Raw genomic sequence first — 22,075 nt, 5'->3', positions numbered from 1 at the left:
GCGTGCGCGCACGCCGTCGTGCCAAGTCGTGAACGATGTGTTCGTCCCAATCATCACCAACAACCTCTCCGTCCGATTGATCCGACGCAAGCTATAAATACACTTCACTCGACCTTGGCCCTTGCATTGTCTGCAGAGGTCAGCTGATCAAGTAAGAAGAAAGAACAGCACGAGCATAACACAAACCGGAACCATGGCTTTTCCATCCACGGCCATCTTGGCCCTCGCCGTCGCGTTGGCCTGCGCGGCGAACGCGAGGTTCACGGCGATGCAGTGGACTCCGGCGCACGCCACGTTCTACGGCGACGAGACCGCCGCCGAGACCATGGGTACGTTGCTGCTTGTTACGATGCGTTCCGCGGCGTCGTTTCCTCTTTGGCATTCTCCTTACGGGTGCCGGGATTGTTTTGGCCGCAGGTGGGGCGTGCGGGTACGGCAACCTGTACGCGACGGGGTACGTCACGGACACGGCGGCGCTGAGCACGACGCTGTTCAAGGACGGGTTCGGGTGCGGGACGTGCTACCAGATCCGGTGCGTGGGCTCCTCCTGGTGCTACCGGGGCTCGCCGGCGATCACGGTGACGGCGACCAACCTGTGCCCGCCCAACTGGGCGCAGGACTCCAACAACGGCGGCTGGTGCAACCCGCCGCGCGCCCACTTCGACCTCTCCAAGCCGGCCTTCATGCGGGTGGCGCAGTGGCGCGCCGGCATCGTGCCCGTCATGTACCGGCGGGTGCCCTGCGTGAGGCGCGGTGGCCTCCGGTTCGCGCTCCAGGGGAACCCCTACTGGCTGCTGGCGTACGTGATGAACGTGGCCGGCGCCGGCGACGTCGCGGAGGTGTCCGTGAGGAGCGGGCGCGGCGGCGCGTGGGTGCGCATGAGCCACAACTGGGGCGCGTCGTTCCAGGCGTTCGCGCAGCTCGGCGGCCGGGCGCTCAGCTTCAAGGTCACCTCCTACACCACCCGGCAGACCGTCGTCGCCGCCAACGTCGCGCCGGCCAACTGGTGCCTCGGGCTCACGTACCAGGCTGTGACAGAACCGCCAAGTTAAACGGCTTAATTAAGCGTAATGGCCATCATCTAAACACATCAGGCGCATTAGCTTAATTAAGTGTAACCTGACAGCCAGGCACATTAGCTTAATTAAGTGTAACCTGACAGCCTGTTTCCAACCCACAGGCCGACCGAAACACACCAGAAGTCTCGCGCGACGGCGAGCACAGACGGTACCAGCATAATATATTTTCACAAAATAGATAATAACATAAATATTTACAAAACAACTTTAAATTTAGAATTTACATAAAATAAATGACAGCAGCGGAAGAGAATATGATCTGAGAGAAGGAAATTTGATTGAGAACCAATAAAACAAAACGATAACTATGAACACGTGAGGACGTCACATCGAGCCCACTGATGTGAATCCTGGTTAGCTTTTATACCTGAAACAGGGTAAACAACAAACCCTGAGTAACTAATACTCAGCAAGACTTACCCGACCAGTGGATATAACTTAGCCCACATATCTAGACATGCAAGGCATTTGGCTGGTGGTTTATTTTGCAGAAAAAAGCAACTAAAGTAATTCCTTACTTTCATTATTTTAGCTCCAGGTTCTATATAAATTAACTCTCATCTAATATTTGCATAGACCTACTTTAGCAATCATGGTGATGCAAGCAAAATAATTCAATGAGATCAATATTTTATATAAACATACCTAACTCACATTCTACATTTTTGCTACGGTGTGACAAAGAGACCAAGGCCCTCATAACCGCGAGACACGGCGAATCGATCCGATTTAACCTTGCAAGGTGGACCTAACCAACACGGCACGTATTTGCCCCGTCGGACAATACAAACCAACCATTCCCCTCCCCGCCTCGAACTACAGGAACCAGCCCAACGACATATGGTCAGCCGAGCTCAACGTGAGACCACCAAAAGTAAACATCTGCATCCCAATTCTCCGCGACTACTCGACTCGCCCCAGGAGTTGGGTGCGGGTTCCTGTACTTTCGAAGCAAGACAGTACTCGGCTTACCGGTTTCGACTACCTCCTACTCCCGGCATGAGGTTAGTACAGTTCAATCCCCGATCAGCACTGCCACAACGACCGGTCCTTGATCGACACAGGCGGGGCTAAGACAACCAGGAACCCTGTCCTGCTGCCATACCTAAACATCATCATTCCCCCGTCCGGTCTCAAATTTCCATTCATTCCATATTGCATTCCATATCTCATATACTGGAATATAAAGATAACTATAAATCTCGCGAGTAACCGGAAATTACTCGACTTTTGCCCTATAGCTCGCGAGTGACAGGAAGTCACTCGACTTCTATCGAGAAGTATTAAGCATAGCATTTCTATCGTCCTATACATGCTAGTATAATTCAGGGAAACCTAGGAATCATGCAACTAGGGTTCCAATCAACTCCTGAAACGTAATGCACCAGTAATAAATACATATATAGGTGTCATAATTTCAAATAATAGGATGTGCACCGGGGTTTGCCTGAGGGTAACACTAAGTTAGTGTTAATACTAGCAAGGCCTTGGGCCCTTCCGACCATTGGGCCGGGTCTTCCCGAATTCCTTCCCGGGCTTGCTTTACTAGCTCTCGCAGGGCTTCATGGTTACGCCTGTTCCACGGTCACGAGCTCGCATGTACCAAAATCTACATGTATGCAAATGCACAATGCATTAATGATATGAATGCAACACTCATTATTAAGTGCACAAAGAATTGTAAGATTAAATTCACAGACTCCGAACAATCATGTATTCCCCTTTTTTTTCCATGATAAAGGACAACAGAATAAGATTATAAGAGTTGGATTTATATCAAAAGTAATTACCATTAATGAGATGTACTTTAAGCAAGATAAATTACTACAAAACACATTAATTCACCAGAGGCATGTAAATCATCCAGAGGCACATGGATATCATGTTTCAAAAATCCTATACAGAAAACCTAAACCAACAGAAGTGGTTCCAATATCTTATCATTTTTTTTTGCTATATATTATAAAAATTACAAGAATAAGACAACAAACAAGCAATAGATCAAAAATAGTATGAAAACTTTATATTCCACCTATACAAGTTTCAGATCTAAAGTATAAATGATAACTGTAAGCTAACACAATTGGTTTCATAATATTTGGACTAAGTAGCATAATTTTTATCCACAAGAATTATTTTAATAGAATAAACACTAAAGCATCAACATTAAATCATGAACTCATGCATACATGCACCAATAATTCTAAACTTTTACCACAGCTATGAATATCATACCACAAAATTTTCTAAGCACACGAACTATTTTATTTAATTAAACAAACTGTGTTTTAATTATTAATTTAAATAAGTTTTAATTTAGTGGTGTGTTTTATGGGTTCACTGTATATATATATTTACATGGAGTCCCACAAAATTTGATTTGCATTTTTACGATTTTCATTTGATTTAATACAAATTCTATAAGTTATCAGCCTTAAACAGAAAAAAAATAAAGGGCGCACGGGCTTGATCTGGCCCAGTTAGGCCCAACAACGCGCAGCCAGGCCCATGAAACGAGGCAGGCCGGTCCAACAGGCCAGAGCCCAGCGTGGGATGGTGCTTTTGCATCTAAGCCCCCGTTGTCCTTTCTATTCTAGATAACACTGTTTTTACTATTCATATGGGTCACAAGGTTTGCAAATAAGCCCTCGAACTTCCTTGTCTTCCCATCTACTCGGTCCACGAATACACACGCAGAGCAGGGCACCCCTCAGGAGCACCAGCCGGCGAGGTGGTGGCCGGGGCGGCGCGCAGGAACAGGGGGCGGCGCACAGGAGGGGGAGCGGCTCACCTTTGCTCGAATCGGGCGGGGGATGGCCGGCGGCCCGGCGACAGGAGCTCGAGCTCGGCTCGGTGGCGTCAATGGTGGAGGGACGACTCTGTGTGACGAGGCCGAGGGCCAGGTGGTCGGAGAGGTCGACGTAGTGCCCCACGACGGAGGAATCGAACCACAAGGGTTCGGTCCCGTCGAATCGGACCGACGGGCGGAGCTCTGCTCCCATGGCGGCGCGTCGCAGGCACGGCAAGCACGCGGCTGTGCTGGCATGCGCGCTGGAGCGTGGCGAGCGGCTACGCGGCGGTGCGAGCAGGCGTGCCCGGCGGCGCTGCGCGGGGGCGGTGCGGGGCGCATGCGCGGCAGCGCAGGCAAGCAGGCAGCTAGGCGCCTGTGCGCCTGTTGGACGGAGAGAGAAAGAAAGATCGAGAGAGGTTCAGGGAGATATTTTTGCATTTTGATGAGAGAGTAGATCAAAATATCTCGCACAGTGAACCCACTCCAAAATTTATTAAATAGACTTTAACTTTCATGTGGGTTAAAATGCTAGAAAAATTTTAATCAGTAATTTTATGTATGCCTAATCAATGCTAATGATGAAGTTAATTGTGTGCTTAGCCCTACTACAAGGTGATTTAACACCCAGGGTGTTACACAGGCCCGCGTCAACTTCTCCTGAGGCTGAGGGGCCGGAGGAGCGCGTCGTTCTCATTCCGTAGCAGAAGTTTGCAGGAGCTGTGATGCCGAGAACGCTCAGCCATGCTATGATGTTCCAGTGTTTTCCTCTATTTCCGTAGTTCAGAGTTCAGTCAGAGTTGGGACGTGTCGAGCGTTGCCCCCGTCCATGAGGAGCAGTGGGTTTGACGCGACCATTATCGATGTAAACCTTGCTTAATTCTTTTTTTGATGGCTGCGGTAATTTCAAGACCTGAGTCATTGCTCACGATGGCCGAAATTTCTAGAGGCAAAAATTGCAACAAAATCGAATGATCATAGACAGTCTCGAACTCAGCAACGAATAATCCGATTTAATCTATTTATGTGTCGACAGCATGCTCGTGAGAAATCCCAGACTCCAACAAACAATGTGTCGTCCTGTAAGTCCCACAGCTTAGTCCAGTCGACAATCTTCAACAAGAACGGTGAAGTTCGATGGAACCGGGGACGTATGGCAGCATCAGTTAAGGGAACTGCTTGAACTAATGTTGGAAATGGGAACATCAAACAGAGCACAAACGCCGAAAGGTATATACCATTTCTCAAGCACAGAGATTTCTTTAATAAGCACGCAAAGATTCAAATTATCTTGAAGTGGGATTACAGATAATGGTGATCGTCACCAAAATGTCATTCACTCCAGCAATTGCAGCAGTTAAGGAAACAATTCTGTTTCAAGCCAATGCCCGATCTACAGATCATAAAAGTTTCAAGATTGCACTGGCAATACTCCAGAGAACTTATATCTTGTCAAAGCCATATTCAGATGCATAACTGAAGATGTCGCAGCTACTATGCGGATGTGCAGGATGGGTCATGGATCTTAAGCATCCAACATCCTCACACCAGAGCAGGATACTGCTTGGCCTGCAGACGAACACGTCTCTTATATTCTGTTGGATCCTGAAGTATTTGTGGGAAAAAACTGGTTAATCTTGTGAGAAAAGAACAATAATGAATAGAACAATCTTGTTCGTTGTTTCTTTCTTACCTGGATGAAAAGGTGGTATCCATCAGTTTGAGCAGGATCAGCTGGATTAGGCTGATCGAGCAAGTCCTGTATTCCAACTAGAATCTGCTTAACAGTGATAGCAGGTCTCCAACCCTGAAATTATACAGTGAGAACAGGAAATTTGGAACAAACTTAGATGCAGTTTAATCCTGGAGCAGCTAAACTTACGCTATCCTCGTTGAGAATTGAGAGGCAGACTGTCCCTGAAGGATAGACATTTGGGTGGAAAAAACCCTGTGGAAACTTGCACTTTGGAGGTTTGCTAGGGTAGTCCTCACTGAAATGAAGGGTAAGAGGGTAGTAACCACCTTCCCAATCAGTCTGCATGGAAGTGAAATGCTAGTTAAAACCCAAACAGTACTGGAGACAAAATCTCATCACAGAAAGGAAAGCAATGGAAAAAGAATAGAAATGAAATGGGAGGTTAGAGTGCACAAGGATACATAAGTTTACATTGGACCTGGTCAAATTCCAGAATGCCAGGAAGTGATCAGCGAAAGAAAAGGACTTAACAAAGTATAATAACTGTAGATCAATGTTTTGAAGCTTGTTTTCAAACAGTTTAGGGACATACAGGCAAGAAAATAGAAACAAACAAACATTTTGCCAGGAACACGATATGGAAAGATTCTCAGAGCTTTTAAACACTACAACAAGTTTTTCAAAAAAAAAAACACATACACATTAAGAAACAGTATGCTAATGTGATGAAATACCGGCGGTGGTGGCACATTATCTTAATACCTAAAACATACTGGTGCAAACACAGTCAGTAAACACCAGAAGAAAAGGAAAACATAGTCAACATTGTCTTCTAATTTTTCAGCATTGGTGAAGCATCGAGCCGCGATTCACGTGCCAAAACCATGAATAATGGTCTTTGTTGGGTTTCAACTCTAGCCTACCCCAACTTGCTTGGGATTAAAAGGCTTTGTTGATGTTGATGTTGGTGAAGCATCGAGCAGCTCTGCCTCTGCCAGATGTCTAGCCATGCAGAATCAGTTCTAATGTTACAATCTGGTACTACCGGATAATATTTGAACGCCTAAGCCAAATAGCTTGAGAAAAGCTGCCTATCCTTATGTGCGAAGCACACCTCTGAAAGTCCTAGTAAGTGTCTTAGATAAATTGCAATAAAACAAAGAATCTGGTACAATCCAAGGCAAGTGAATTAACAAATCAATAAGCAGTACAATCAAGAAATGATAAAATACCACAGACCATGTGTTCACAACATAAAATAAAATAATATTCATCATAAACAAAACTGCAAAAAGGGGGCACACATCTCAGCTCAGCACCACTCCATCCAACAGCGATTTCGCACAGGACAGAGCCGTTTCCCTAAATTGCCGTCCTCGCATGAATACCTACACAACCTAATTTATTCCTCCTGCGAATCGCGCCGGATCAAATCTAATCGAATCGAACTAGGACGGAATCATACTGTAGCAAGCACTGTAGACAGAGTGGGAGGTGGGGTAGGGAATAGGGATGGGGGAGAGGATGCTCGATCCGCTGTGGTCAGTCTTACCCCCTGCTTGCCGGGGATGGTGCAGTTCCAGGTCATGAGGTTCGCCGACCCGTCGGCCAGCGTCTCCGGCCTCGCCACGAACCCCTGCGAGACAGGAAGAGGATCAGATCGAGGCTCGAATCGGGGCGGCGGCGCGAGCCGCGGTAGGAAGGGGAGAGGGGGCCCCAGAGAGGCAGGCACGGACGTGGGGGTGGTTCTTGCGCCAGGCCTTGCGCTCCTCGGCGAGGCGGCCGCGCGCGATCCCTGCCGACATGGCGGCTGCGGCAGTGGCGGCGGCGGCGAGCAGCTCTCCTCGCTCCCTCGCAAGGGTTTGTTCTGGTTTGGGTGTGGGTGGGGGCGACTTGGGAGTCTTGGACGACGAACCGCCTCTTCACTTCCCCTTTTATTATGCAAAAAAAAAATTCATCCAATTATTTTCTTTATCCTTTTTATTATTTAAATGTTCTTGGTGTTGACGATTGACTTGTAGCAACTGATTATTGCAGGCGGGTCACTGGCCCCACATGTCAGAGGGTCCCTGACGCAGTGCGAGCGCAGGCAGGAGCTGAAAAAGTGTTTGCGGACGGAGCATCAGATTCGCGTGCGTTGTTTCTCAAAAAAAAAAAAAAAATTCGCGTGCATTTTTCTCGTCAAATTCGCGTGCATTTCCTTGTGTGTTGTTCCTCATTCGGTGGCCTTTTGCGGAGGACACAGACGTATTTGTCCCTCTTCGATCCAAGCAGGCAGCAAGCAGAATTGGCCCGGAATTTCCTGCTCTTGGAGTGATTCTAGACGCTTGGGCATGTTTAGTTCGCCAAATATTTTGGACAAAATTTTTTAGAAGTGTTTACAACACTAATTAAGAGTATTAAATATAGATTAATTATAAAACTAATTACACGGATGGACGGAAAATCGTGAGGCGGATCTATTAAACCTAATTAATCTATCATTGGAGATTGTTTACTGTAGAACGACATTATCTAATCATTGGATAATTAGATTCATTAGATTCGTCTCGTGATTTTGTCTGGGATTATGGAATGGGTTTTGTCAGTTATCCACATTTACTACTCCTAATTAGTGGTCAAACATTCAAAGTTTTTGTAACGCGGGAAAAATGTTGGGAACTAAATAGGCCCAATTGTGAGCCAACTTTAATTTGATGATCTAGGTTGTGTTTAGTTTGTGAAAATTTTTGGGTTTGGGTACTGTAGCACTTTCGTTATTATTTGACAATTAATATCCAATTATGGACTAATTAGGCTTAAAAGATTTATCAAGTCATTTACAGTTGAATTGTGTAATTAATTATTTTTTTCAACTGTATTTAATGCTCCATGCATGTGTCCGAAGATTCGATGTGAGGAGTACTTTAGGAAAATTTTTAGAAATTAAACAGGGCCCTAATTAATCACAAGAGAAATGTGTAGAGGAAAATTCTAGACAGACATAAGATTCCCTTATGGCCTTCGTTATCCATGAACATGGTCTTCGTTAGGTCAACATATTTAAATTCGTAAAAGTAAGATAAAATGATTATTGAAAATTTATGGACAAGTCCTTTATGGCTGCTGCTCTAGTGCGACAGGGACACCCCTCCCTCTCATCCGGGCACCTTGCAGGACGGATCCCTCAACGCTAGCGTGGTGATTTGATACGATGGCGTCTGGATTTGTGGTCATCCCTCTTGCGGTGGTGACGGCAACATGCAGCGGCTAGCAAGCGGAGGGGCCGAGATAACGACAGTGTGCAGCGGGAATGCTTGAGGTGGTGATTTGTAGGGTGTGATGTCTGGGTTGTAGCCAAAACCCAGACATCACCTTCTTTCCCCATGCTTTGCCGCGTTTGGTTACCTCTGAAAAAATTTCGCGAAAATAAAATCTCGCATGCATCGAGTATTAAATGAAGTTTATTTGTAAAATATTTTCACATATAGGTGCAGTTTTGCGCGACGAATCTAATGAACCTGATTAATTTATGATTTGCTACAGTAATACTACGGTACCATCATCTAATCATGTGGTTAAAGGTCTTGTTATATTCGTCTCATGAATTTACCCAAAAATTCTGGAGGTGGTTTTGTAATTAGACTTTATTTAGTACTACTAATTAGTGATGAAAGGTGCAAAAAGATTCACCAAATTTTTCCACCATCCCCGTTTAGTTTCCAAAAAAGTTTTCACAGTATCCGTCACATCGAACCTTCGGACACATACATAAAGCATTAAATGCAGTTGAAAAAAAACAACTTTTTACACAGTTTAAGTGTTTAACTGATTAGCATGAGATGAATCTTTTAAGTCTAATCAGTCCATGATTGGACATTATTTGTCAAGTAACAACGAAATGTGCTACAGTACCAAAATCCAAACTTTTTCACAAACAAAACATACCCTAACCAAACACGGCATGTCTGGGTTGTAGCCAAACCAATAATATAATCCAAGGGAGGAAGTGCCAAAATCTAGTCAGGGAAATTGTGTTAGTACAGCCACTATGTCGATCAATCCTTGTCAAAATTGTGAGCACGTGAGTTTGGAAAATTCGTAGAAATAATTAATTTGATCAAACCGAGTTCATATACAAACAAATACTATGCAGGTGGCATGAATGAAAGCAAACAAATTCATCTCTCTCGATGTATCGAAGCGCGAGCGGTAGATTGAGCTACATGGCATATGGCTGCAAGGGTAACGCCGAGACCTTTACTTCCTTGCTTGATGCTACGCCAATCAAGAGCCGGGCTTGTATAGGTTGTCTTTCGTTGCGACATCAGCATGTACAAAATCACGATGACAATTGACAGGGGCTTGCTGTGACGTTCTGTTTGCTTAATTACTGTAGCACAACTCTCTTGTACCGTAGGCGACCGAAATCATTGTTTCATTGCGTCACCGAGGTTAGTGTGGGCCGAAGTCACTATGACAACAACAATTAGGGGCCAACGGCCCAAAAACACACTCCACGGCCCAATAAGCCCGCTTCTCCCCCAGAAATTCTATCCATCTTCCACTATCCATCTTCCACTAGATTTTTAATCCATATATCTTCTACTGTTTGAGATTGGTGCAGTGGCTCTGATTATATCCGAATAGCCTAGCACGTGGGCGCGTGGGCCGTGCACACAGCGGCGTGTTGATTGGAACAGACTAGCAGTGGTGGGATGCCATGCCAGCAAGTGTAGGGAGAGGATGGAAAGTTACACATATTCGAAACTTCAATGGATCTTTTCTCTCCAACCATACACCCGATTAAAAATCTGTTTGGACCGTAATATTCGTTGAAATTAATGCAAGAAAATAAGATCCAATATGCTATTTTTAATCTTTTATCTAACAGTTCAATATTTTAATATACTAGTTCAACAATTTAATTTATGATTTTTAACATTTGTAACATACTGTTTCAACATTTTTTAGAAAAATGTTGAATTAATTTTTTCAAACTGTTGAATTAGTTTTCTTAGAATGTTGAATCCATTTGTCAATAATGTTGACTCCATTAGTCAATAATGTTGACTCCATTAAAAGAGTTAAGTAAAACTAGAAAATACTAGACTAGTCTATTAGATATTAGCTTCTGAGTCGAATGCTGCAGTGCTACTTTTGTTCAGCAGTTCAGGCCATCGCAATGCCACCTCCTCTCTCCCGCTGTTTCTTTATTCGTTATGGGCTGTGTGTTACTTAGCAGATGGGCCGGGTTGGGCTGTGCGACAAGGTGCTTAACGATCTTCCGGACATAGGAACGCCCTTCTCCCCCTCGCGCCACCCGGCCGCGCCACCCGTTGCCTTGCCGGGGCGCCGGGCAGAAGCCTGCAAGAGACCGCCTCCGTACTCCGTAGACTAGAGGAGGCAGGGCCGCAGGGGCATCACGATTCACAAATCCACCGATGGCCTCTCTAGCGGAGCCAACCTGTGCGGGCACGAGCACAGGTGAGACGACGGGTATGTTTGGTTCTAGAGGCTAAACTTTAGATTATGTTTTATTTAAGAGAATCTTGATATTTATTAATATTAAATAAAATCTAATTATAAAACTAATTGTAGAACTCTGGGGCTAAATTGCGAGACACGAGGTATATTAGTCCGTATTTAGCAGATGGTTATTGTAGCTCACTGTAGCAAATTATGGATTAATTAGACTCATTAGATTCGTCTCACAAATTAGCACCCATCTGTCAAAAAAGTTTTATAAATAAATTTTATTTAATATTTCTAAATGGTAAAATTCCTTTTGATATGAAGGGGCTAAAAAAACTGATGAAAACAAACAGGGCTGACGAGCGAGGTTGCAGGCTGGAGCAGAGCTGAGCTGAGCAGACGTGGCGGCGAGTAAACGTCGAGTCAGCGACAGATAGGAATCTCTAGCACGGGCAGTGTTTACAAAACTATTTACAAAACTATTTGCACGGATAAGTTGTAAATCGTGAGATGAATCTAATTAGCCTACTTAATTTATGATTTGTAACAGTGATACTAAAGTAACAATCCGCTAATTATGGATTAATCATGAATTAATTAGACTCATTAGATTCGTCTTGCGATTTATAATCCATTAGTGCAAAAAGTTTTGCAAATAGATTTTATTTAGTTATCTGAAATAGCAAGATTCCATTTCAAAATTTTTACCCATAAAAATCTAAACACTATTTGCCTAGACAGAAACAAAACTTACAGCAAGAGCAAAATTGTCCACAAGAGCAAAATTGTGCGTGGACAAAACCCTTGCCTCCTATTTTGATAGTGCGTACGTGAATCCCTATCTCTCAAGTGACGCTCCATTGTTTTCATTTCTCCAAGTCGCCATCATAGGGGCGGTGAAGCTATAACTGTAATTTCTGCTCACCGTTCCTTCCACTAAGAACAAAAAGAAAAAAGGTTTCTGGGACGCATTTCTTTCTGTAGTCGTTTCTTTCACGGTGGCACCATGCACCTGTGATTCTTCCGCACATAAGTATCAACTAGAAATGGTCGCGGCATTGCCGCGTATGACCAGTATGTGGACTATATTTTGCACGTATGTTTGTAGTTGATGCGAACTTTAATTCGTGCATATAATATTTATTGTTTCAGATTTTCAGACTGCTCTCATCATTTGTAATCTTTTATGTTTACTGATTGCATGATTTCTGATAGGGCAACTTCAGGTGTTACAACCATACTTGGTATATTTAGGAGTATTCACAAAGCATGATTCTTCATGGTGTCATCATTCAGAGTAGACCACAAAATCCTACTTCAAGCAGAGTGTTTCAGAAATGTTAACCATATGTATGATGGAATAGATCAAATGGTTGAAATACAGAAATATTATATTTGTGATAGGATTCATTGCAAGGAAAAAATGTTGATACCATATACGAAAATGAGACAAATCAAGTTTTGTAAACTAATTTCAATTGTAGAAATATCTCCTGAATGCTTGTATCTTGACAAATATGTCCACGATATATCTTGGTGACATACGTCCAATATAATTAATAAGATAAATAGCATGATCTACATATGATTGATCATTGCCATTTTTATGGCATATTCTACTTGTATCCATCACCCATCAAATTCAAATGTGAAATCGACCTTACAAAGTGGAACTTTCATGATCGAACTATTGTTTCTCAGTATAACCATATCTCATAAAATGGCGTGAAAGACCAACTCTAAAGTTCAAACCAATAGAAACTCCATGCATACAAGCAATGAATCATAGACCTGTTTCAAGTTTCCTCTAGATGGCTGTGCATTTACTGCAAATTTGCAAATGAATATATACCAGCCTCTTCGTCATCTCCAATCTTGCGATGTCTCTTTTCATGAAAGAATGGACACAGTCAAAGCATCCTCGGAAGAAACAATTAATTCATGATGTAACCACGCATGACATACTAAATTGCATACGCAGGAATTAATAATTTTTTGTATGAATGCAAATTAACAAGAGACTAAAATCTTTGTTGTACCATTTTTGCAAGAGAAGCAAAATCATATCTGCTGCAATCTTTGTAATCAAGGTTAGACTTACCGTTATCATCGAACAACAATGTCACTATTGCCAAGGAAACACAAATAATTATATCTTCTCCTGAAGGGGACCAAAACAACAAATTAGAGCTCAATTAATTGAACAAACAAATGCAAGAAAGCATATGCCATTCTGATCCGTAGTGCAAGAAAGTCAGATGAGACAACCCTTTTTTTTTGGGGGAGGGGGGCGGGGGTGGACTCTGTTAACTTACCATTTTGACAGCATACAAGTATAATTTTATTTCCAGCGAGCAAATTCCTCTTAGCAAAGTCAATTGCCTTTGAAAGATTTTTCATTGACTGAAAATCGGTCATCCTTTGAGCCCTATCATCATTACCAGCATGAAGTAAACAAATATTAGAAAATCTTATATAAAGGAAAAGCACATATAGAATGGTTTGATTACTACAATAGATAGCTCAAGGCAAGAATTTTCTGATGAATTAGAAGGTAACTTTGAGGTGATGTCACAGTTCAGTATGCAGTCCACACCAACTAAGGCATCTTCATCTAAACAAAAGTGCATAACGCAATAACTATCATAAATAGTGTGAGGAATGAAATATGAAGGATTCTAAGTGCAACTAAACAAAAGTACCTAACTTAGTTCTTTCCTTGGAAAATGTACTTAGTTTAGTTTGCCACATAAATAGCTGAAATACAGAATGATTCTAAGTAACCGAATGCGACACAATTACAAAGAATTGCAAACAATAATGTGATCCTTTATAATAGCAGCACGGTACACGACAAATATTTGACAACAAAAATGCCATAGAAAACTTGCAGGAGTCCAATTAATCATTATACCTTGGAGAGTACATGATACTGCAAGGTTTGATGTTCCAATCTAGCAGAGAAGAGGACCATTATTGGGACATTATGCGTCTGTTGTACTGGTACTGGGATCCGAGTTCATAGGCCACATCTTCAACTTTGCCAAAGAATTTCTCCTTTGCCAACAGAGCTCCAAACATCATGTCGTCACTGGAGCATTTTGTCGAGCACCTTGCAGGCAGCAATTATGGCTTGATGTGAGCTGCAGTTAGAATCAGAAAATGGACAAATCTTAGTCAAGACTGTGAAGTTGGGGATCAAGGGGGCATGGAGTAGCCCCGTCACTCCCATGGGCCAGGTATGGCCGCTGCTCGCTGCTGCTTCGGCCAGGCATGGCACAACCATGATGGAGGGAAGGAGATGGCCGAGTGTTGGAAAAAGGTCTTAATAAAATGCAAGGCAGCAGTGCGCAGGCCCATGCACGCAGTTGGGGGCGACGGAGCGCCGGCCGTCGTGCACAGGCAGCAATGACGGCGGCATCGCACAGCTCCGCAGGCAGCCGCGGTTTCCCATCTCCTCTCTGATCGCGCGAGGCGGTCCCTGCTTAGTTCGTAGCTGGTACTCTTTGGCAGGCAGCGCCGAACTCCAGCGGCGGCGCGGCGGAGCGGGCAGCACAGGCATCCAGCGTGCTAGCTGCCTTCAGGCTACGAGGCCGTCGGCATGCCAGGCTGTAGTGGCGACGCGGAGGCCTCGGCGGCGCCCAACTAAAATAACGGCTCACCGTGCGGCCGTCACCGCAGCCAGCGGCGCTCGGGTTGAATCGTATCATAAAAATACGAAAGTCAGACAACAACCGCTGTAGTTTGAGACTCCAACAGCTTTCACAAGACCTTGCTCAACAGCATCTCCAAGGCCATCCAGGTAACCTAAACCATGTAAGAACAGTGAGATTGACGTCCTAAAGAGGGTTACATATTTATGTGGTAAGCCTCGTTGTGGATACCTTCATTGCCCCATATCCCTGGCCTGAAAAGGAAATGCGAAGAGTGGCTAAGTTAGTCAATGGAGTCAACAGGGGAGGAAAACAAAGTCGATTGAAAGGATGATGAGCCAACCAATGAAGTTGGTAGAGCTCAACTGAAGACACGCCAAGGCGATCCAATGAGGCCTTCAGTGCACAGATGACACTTCCACGGCCAAACCTCCATGGAAGAGCTGCAAACTTTGTTGCGATGGCCACTTCGACTTGTTCCTTTTGTTGCCTTTCCTTAATGAATCTGATGGAAAGAGATGGTTTCAGAACAGATATAGTTTAAAGTTTAAATTTAGGGTATGTACTGGTTGGATGACAAAACGTGAACCATTTTGGTTCTTACCCCAGCTCCGTATACTTCAGCAGTATCAAAGAAAGTTATTCCACAATCGATGCTCGCATCAAATGCTCCTTTTGCTGCCTTCAGTTTCCTATCTGCCATTTTTCAGAGACTTTATCATCGTGTTGAAGTTTGCCGTTAAAAAAAAAGTCCAAGGATAACAATTCCCATGTTTTACAACGAGAGGCGTGCAACAGTTCTGACAGTGGAAGGTTAGTCAATTTCATTAACCATTTCAGACTCAGTCAGATATTTTATATAGGTTGGTTACAGTTGGAGGCAAAATATATGAGAGTTAGTTACAGAGAGCAAAAGCGCCGGGCAAAATATATGATAGTGGAGATAAAGTCTCCCAGAGCATATACTGGATAGGACTCATTGCAGAGCTAAAATCCGATAAACGCCTTATACGGTTTCTAATGGTCAAAGTAACAGGCACCTCATGTGAATGTAAAAAGGATGACCATAATTTCAGGGCAACCAACGGCGACCATATGCTAGAAATCAGGAATTCAAGTACAGGATCCTGGATCACACTTCTTGACCTCCAAGTGAGTGAACTATGAGCGAGGTTATTGGTCAGTATCCTAACATCAATAACACACACTTCTTTTATTTTTCTTTTTTTTTAGGGGTCTTTTATTTTTCTGTCATAATCTTTATCGAATTTCACGGCAGTAGTAGCAACCATGACAAAAACGAATGGGGTTTCTTTTCCCCATTATGATGCAAGACTCGTTGGCCCAGAGGCAAGGACTCATGAAGTTCATGCATGGTGGTGCTAATGTCAGAATTACGATGTCAAGCTCTGAATAGCGATGATGCCATATGAACCTGGCGACGGCATAAACCAATTGAAAACATCGATCTACTAATGCTCGGTCCAACTTTTATCCTGAATGAGTATATCACCTGACGCCTTGGGATCTTATAACAGAGTGGAACAGAGCAGAAATGGCTAGCAATCTGAATAGAAATGGGACTGCAGATTAATCCTGAATGAGAATCAAGAAGTGGCGAGGAGGAGAGAGCACGTACCCTCCCACTGGAACTCGTTCCAGTAGGTGGTGTCGCCCCAGGACCAGGCCCCGATGCCGAGCTTGGTGACCGCGACGCCGGACCCGCCCAGCGCGACCTTGCCGTCCTCCTCCCTCGCCGCCGCCGGCGCGGCGTCCGACGCCACCGCGCGGGGCGAGCGGAACGCGCGGCGCCGCCGCCGCGCGAGGAGGGGCGGCAGGGCGCAGCCGGCGACCTGCAGGGCCATCATCGTATCGTCGGAGCAGCAGCTCGCTCGCTCGCTCGCTGCGCGCGCGGGCCCGCCGTGGATAGTTTCTCTGGCGCGGGGGCCGTGCTGTGCTGCTGCGGTGCGGTGGTGGCGAGTGGTGCCGGGGAGGCGCGGGATTTGTTTGGCCAGGAGAGATGGGGGTCGGTGGCGGGCGTGGAGCCGCAGGTGGCCCCGCCGCCGCCGCCGCCGCGCGCGGCGGCCGGCCTGCACGGGCGAGGGCTGCCCGCGGCGCCGTGTTGCCGTGCGCCCTCTCCTGGCTCAGTCCCTCCCCACTCTCTCCCTCTCCTTCTCTCTCTCCCCTGGGCGCGGCCGGAGCTCTGGCTGGCAGGGGGCGAGGCCTCTGCCGAGCAGGGGCGCGGCGGCGGCCTCGAGCGGGGGCGCAGTGCGGCGGCGGTCCCGAGCGGGACCACGAAGGCGTGGCGGCGGCCATGAGCACGGATGCGTGCGGCGGGCGCGGCGGATCCGCCGGCGGCCGAGGTGGCGCACGCCGGCAGCTCGACTCGGCTTGTGGGGCGCGCGGCGCCGTTCGCCGCGGCCGAGGGCTACGCGCGATGCCGTGCTGGCCTACGCTCCTCTGCTCCCGCTGTCCCTCCTCTCTCTCTCCAGTGAGCTCGGGCTGGGGGCGGGCGAGGCCTCGAGGCGTTTGGCCGGCGGCGGGCGGCGGCCGGGTCGTGGGGTGCGCAGCGGTGGCCGGCAGAAGGTGTGGCGTGGACTGCGGGTTGATTTCAGAAAACTTTAGGGGCTTATTCGAAAACAAATTTGAGAGAGGGGAGTGGACGGCGGGTTGTATTTCGAGAAAGTTCGAGGAGTTTTATGAAAAATGGCTGGAAAACGCGAGATCCGGACCGCTCGCGCGCCCGATCGGACGGCCGGGAAAAGTTGGCGACGTGGCCTGCTTCTCAGGCCTGGGAATTGGCCGCGAATCGTAGGGTAAGATCTGTGAACTTACAGACGGGCCTTTTCCCTTTTCTAGTATTTCCGAAGTACTGCTTGAAAGCTATCCGGATACGGTAGCTCAATGGCACTTGTGCTTCGTTCGCAGATGCACTGGTCGGAGTTTCGCATGCAGTAAGAAACTACTAGTAGTATTCATAAACCAAGCAAATGTTCGCAGCTGGGTCTGCTGCCTGCACTTCGGTTGGGGCAGGAGGACGACCTACTCAGTCATGCACAAAGAACAAAGTTCAGTGATTCCGAGTCCCGTGTTCAGGCAAACCTACAAGCTAGCAGCAGGACTGTTATTTTGCTGCGACTTCCGAGCACGGTGACCGCATCATCCCTCCGGTCCTGTTTGTTTGATGCTCTGATGTTTGCAGCCAGTCATTCAGATGAGTTGATTTACTGAAAGCACTGTGCTCGCTGGTAGCTGCGGAAAGGAAAGCTACTTTGGCCGTGTTTGGCTACACGGTAAATTTTTCGCGCACGTTTTTCGAGAAGAGAATGTCGCATCCACGAAGTACTAAATAAAGTCTATTTGTAAAATCTTTTCAGGGATGTGCGTAACTTTTTGAGACGAATCTAATGACGGTAATTAATTGATGATTTGCTACAGTGATGCTATAGTAATTATCCTCAAATCACGCGTCAAATGTCTCATTAGATTCGTCTCGCGATTTAAGGGGGTTCTGGAGGTGATTTTGTAATTAGACTTCATTTAATACTTTAAATTAGTGGTCAAAGATGAAAAAAAAATTCATGAAAACTAACCAAACACGGCCAAAGGCCATCGTGCACCATTCCTTTTTGCTGGAAATCTGAAGAACAGCATAAATGTGTCCTATTTTACAGTACTTTGTAAAAACAAACGTTATCGGCCGGTGAAAGGGAAAGGATGCAATAATGGACGGCGATATTAAAATTAATATGGCCCAGAAACAAAGCTATCAGCTTGACAGATACGCAGTCTGTCCTAGGTTGAATTGTCTGCTGGTACAGAGAAGAACTCCAGCTAGAATACAGGATAATCACTGCCGTCACTTGTCAGGTCAATTCAGCATGGTACTATCATGCTTGTGAACCATATGCACCGCATTAATCCGTTCTGGTAAAAAGTAAATTTTAACTCATTACATGGACGATTACATGTGTAGCAACAATGATCGTTTAAAGTTAATTGTATTTCCCGCTTTAAGCGCCTAGATAATGATAGCTTTTGCCGCCGGAGATTCCTCCTGCCGTGGTGAGGAGGTGTTTCTCTGGCGAGGTGGGCCGGCGGAACGACGAACCCGAGCAGGAGTTCCACAAGGAACCTTTCCATTCCTTCCAGAAAGCTTCCATGGCTAAATCGAGGCGCTCCACATTTGACTAACAGTCACATGCCCGCTCTCGGCCGCTCCGACGGCCATCGTGCACCATTCCTTTTTGCTGAGGCTGCAAACAATAGTCATCCGTGCGTGTCACAAGAAAAAGGAAGAAGGGACGGAGAGGGACATGAAATGGGGGCCAAGGGCAAAAATTTGTAGGCCCTGTTTCGGAAGGCAGGTTCAGCAAGGACACATCATGTTTCCATAAACATGGGTTGGCATGACAGCAATGGCCACTTTTACACCCCTTAAAAGGCCTGTGTTATTCCTGAGCTGGAGTATGTATTTTTTGCATATGGTTCGTGGGTATCAATATTAGTGTACTATGAGTAGATGTAAGCTGATATACTAGTTGCTTGATAGCTCTATTTAGTGACAATATTTATTTTTAGGTACTGATGCATGCTCCTTTCCTAGGAGCAAATGTAATCTGAATTTGTTGGCAGCTAAATGGTACAGACTCGTAAGGAAACGACTCCTAATTAACGAGCATATGGTACGCTACGCACTGGTTAAATGTGGTGCATTTTCTATTTGGTTCATTTGCATAGCATCCATGTCAAAGCTTGTCTAAGGTGTACCTGACAATTATCATCTTCTCACCGAAATAATTTGATGACATAATTAACGAGTACAACAATGAAACAATCAACTGCCAATGCAAGCTAGAAAATAAGTTTACCAAAACGTGGTAGCCAACTAGACGTCTAATTCCTGTGTGGCAAGGCTCTAGCTCCAGCTCCCTCGGTGGCTTCTGCTAGAGCTCTACCAAACACTCTAAAAGTGAAATGGCTTCATACTATAACATGTGAGAAGATGAAGCAGTGGCTTTATCTAAGAAAAGATGGAGCAGGTGAAGTCATAAAACCCGGCTCCATCTGCTCCGACTCCACACTATTTTGCAGGGAGCGGAGCCCAACAGGCCTCATACTCTTATTACTATACACCGTGGAGAGGGAGAGCTGAGAGTAATCGGGCGCTCCCCGAGTGACACGTGTCCTTGGAGAGAGAGGAAGCCTGACGCGGGGCATGGATTTGGCGTCCGCTCCTTTCCCCACAACGCCGCACCTGCCGCGCCCTGCTCCTCCGAGCCGCCCGCTCGCCCGGAGCTCGGAGCACGTGGTGCCCGGATGAGGGGGGGTGGAGGGCCGGCCGACGCAGATCCACGCACGGAGCCGCGAGGAGCTAGCGTGGAAGGAGAGGAAAGGCAAAGAGGAAGGGGAGGAGATGAGAAGGACGGAGGATCAGGCTGCCGCCACGGAGCTTGGCACGCCCGGAGCCGGCCGCCGCCGAACCTCACCACCTCGATTCGGGCGATCGTGGAGTTTACCTCTGAATCGCTCTCGGATCCGGGAGAAGAGCCGGAGTGCGTCGGTGTAGCATGTCCACCTGAAGACGCACGAGCACCATCGGCTTCGCCCGCCATGGTGCAGAAGCTTTTGCGCCGACCGGCCGCCAAGCAAAGGCCGATGAAGCCGGTGGCTTCCTTGTCCCGCTTCTTCTTCTTCTTCTTGTCATCGTCGTCGGAGGTCGGTGAAGAAGAGCGGTCGGTGTCGGAGCTCTTGTCGAGGTCGCTGAGCTGCGCCAGGAAGGCCTTCTCCCGCTTCTTGGCCTTGTACTGGAAGCGCTTCTTGAGTGACTCCTTGTCGAAGCGTCCTCCCCGGTCACGACTGCGGTGCTTGTGGCGCCGACGCTCCTTGTTGGAGCCTCCCTCGTCGCGGTGGCGGTAGTAGTCGAAGGAGTTGTTCTGGCCACCGCCGGACTTCTTGGGGCAATCGGCGACGAAGTGGTTCAGATCGCCGCAGTTATAGCACCCGGGGTTCTTCTTCCTCTGCTTTGTTGTGGTAGACGCACTGGAACTTGCTAATCAGGAGGCACAAGTCGTCGTCGCCCAGCGTCTCCAGCTGCTCATCTGAAACAGAAGGCAAAGAGGCAAGAGAAAAGCCAAGAGCAGAGTTAGCGTTAGAGCTCGATCCACCACCTGGGCCAGTCACAAGAGCGATGCTCTTGGAAGGAGGGGCACCATTGAGATTGGCTCGTGTCAGGTTATCCACCTCTGTGGCCTTGAGCTTGCTGAAAAGCTCGTTCACGATCAGAGTCTCATAGCCTGCAGACTCAATGATCGTGTTCACCTTGAGATCCCACACAGAGCGGTCAAGTGCGTAAAGTAACTTGAAAGCCTTCTCGTGCTCCGTGTACTCAAGGGCACCAGCAGATCTGTTCGCATTGATTTTGTTCAAAATCGACTGAAAACGAATGAACATCAAGTCAATGCTCTCACCCGGCTCCTGTGTGAAGTTCTCGTATTCACGCCGGTGAGTCTCGAACAGTCTGGCCTTCACCTGAGGTGTACCCTCGTGGTAGTTCTCAAGACACGTCCAAATTTTGTGGGCATAGTCCTCGCCGGAAAACACCGGGATCTTACCAAGACTCGACATGGTCGCCAAGTGGTTTTCGAACCGGTTAAGATATTGAAAACCTCAACCAAGCTCTGATACCAATTGAGGGACCGAAACTGGCGACCAAGGGGGGGTGAATGGGAGCCGATCAAAATTTCTTCCGAAATCTGAAAGGTCGGCCTATGTCCCAAAATCACCGCAAGCCCTCGAACTTAGGTCAACGAGAATAGCTATGGACAAGCTATCTCGAAGCAGAAGACCCAGGTTGCAGCGCGGAAGCAAAGCGAGTCGAAACGCAGAACTGGACTGCAGAGACCGGTCAGACCGGTTACACAGACCGGTCAGACCGGTCGGGCTGAGAAATCAAATTCCAGACCGGTCAGACCGGTTACTCAGACCGGTCGCTCCCAGACAGCCCGCCAACAAAGCTCCAAATGTCAAATCTCGAGCAAACAAAGTCCAAATCCAACGAAACTTGGAGGATAGCTTCGCATCTACCCCATGAACATATCCCCAAAAGATCTTTCACAAAATATTAACAGATCGTGAGAAATTACGGGAAGATCAAAGAGAATTGAGGTTTTCTCAAGAACCCAAAAATCTCAATCCGTGAGAACTCGCGATTCCTGCGGGTTTGGCACTAGGCTAGATAGATTAGAATCATCACAACGAGTCCATCAAATCACGAATCGAAGAACTTGACTCCTCCAAACACAAAACACCTCAAAGGAGGAAGAATCAAGTCCAAAACACAAAGGGAAGGGGAGGATGAAAAGCTCAGCACACACGGGTGAATCTCAACACAAATTCATTCATA

The 22,075-nt window shown here is 46.5% G+C and overlaps 2 protein-coding genes and 1 pseudogene across 2 annotated transcripts; 1 reads left to right on the top strand and 2 right to left on the bottom strand.

The window, feature by feature from the left end:
- The first annotated feature begins 150 nt into the window (after positions 1-150).
- LOC120688487 (putative expansin-A30) lies at positions 151-4,656 on the top strand. Its single transcript, XM_039970828.1, has 3 exons — positions 151-329; positions 418-1,028; positions 4,511-4,656. The coding sequence occupies exons 1-3, from the start codon at positions 194-196 to the stop codon at positions 4,529-4,531; spliced, it is 768 nt and encodes a 255-aa protein (XP_039826762.1). The 5' UTR covers positions 151-193; the 3' UTR covers positions 4,532-4,656.
- Positions 4,657-5,097: 441 nt separating this feature from the next.
- On the bottom strand, positions 5,098-7,510 carry LOC120688489 (SUMO-conjugating enzyme SCE1-like). Its single transcript, XM_039970829.1, has 5 exons — positions 7,300-7,510; positions 7,116-7,199; positions 5,750-5,902; positions 5,561-5,674; positions 5,098-5,472 (listed from the first exon to the last, which is right to left on the bottom strand). Exons 1-5 carry the CDS (start codon positions 7,366-7,368, stop codon positions 5,410-5,412), a joined length of 483 nt encoding a protein of 160 aa, XP_039826763.1. The 5' UTR covers positions 7,369-7,510; the 3' UTR covers positions 5,098-5,409.
- A 4,966-nt stretch (positions 7,511-12,476) lies between these two features.
- LOC120688488 lies at positions 12,477-17,159 on the bottom strand (annotated as a pseudogene).
- Positions 17,160-22,075: the final 4,916 nt, after the last annotated feature.

Source organism: Panicum virgatum, chromosome 9N, assembly GCF_016808335.1.
Source record: "Panicum virgatum strain AP13 chromosome 9N, P.virgatum_v5, whole genome shotgun sequence".
NCBI classification, from domain to species: domain Eukaryota; kingdom Viridiplantae; phylum Streptophyta; class Magnoliopsida; order Poales; family Poaceae; genus Panicum; species Panicum virgatum.
The sequence above is the reverse complement of the archived record's forward strand: the minus strand, read 5'-3'. Positions and strand labels throughout refer to the sequence as shown.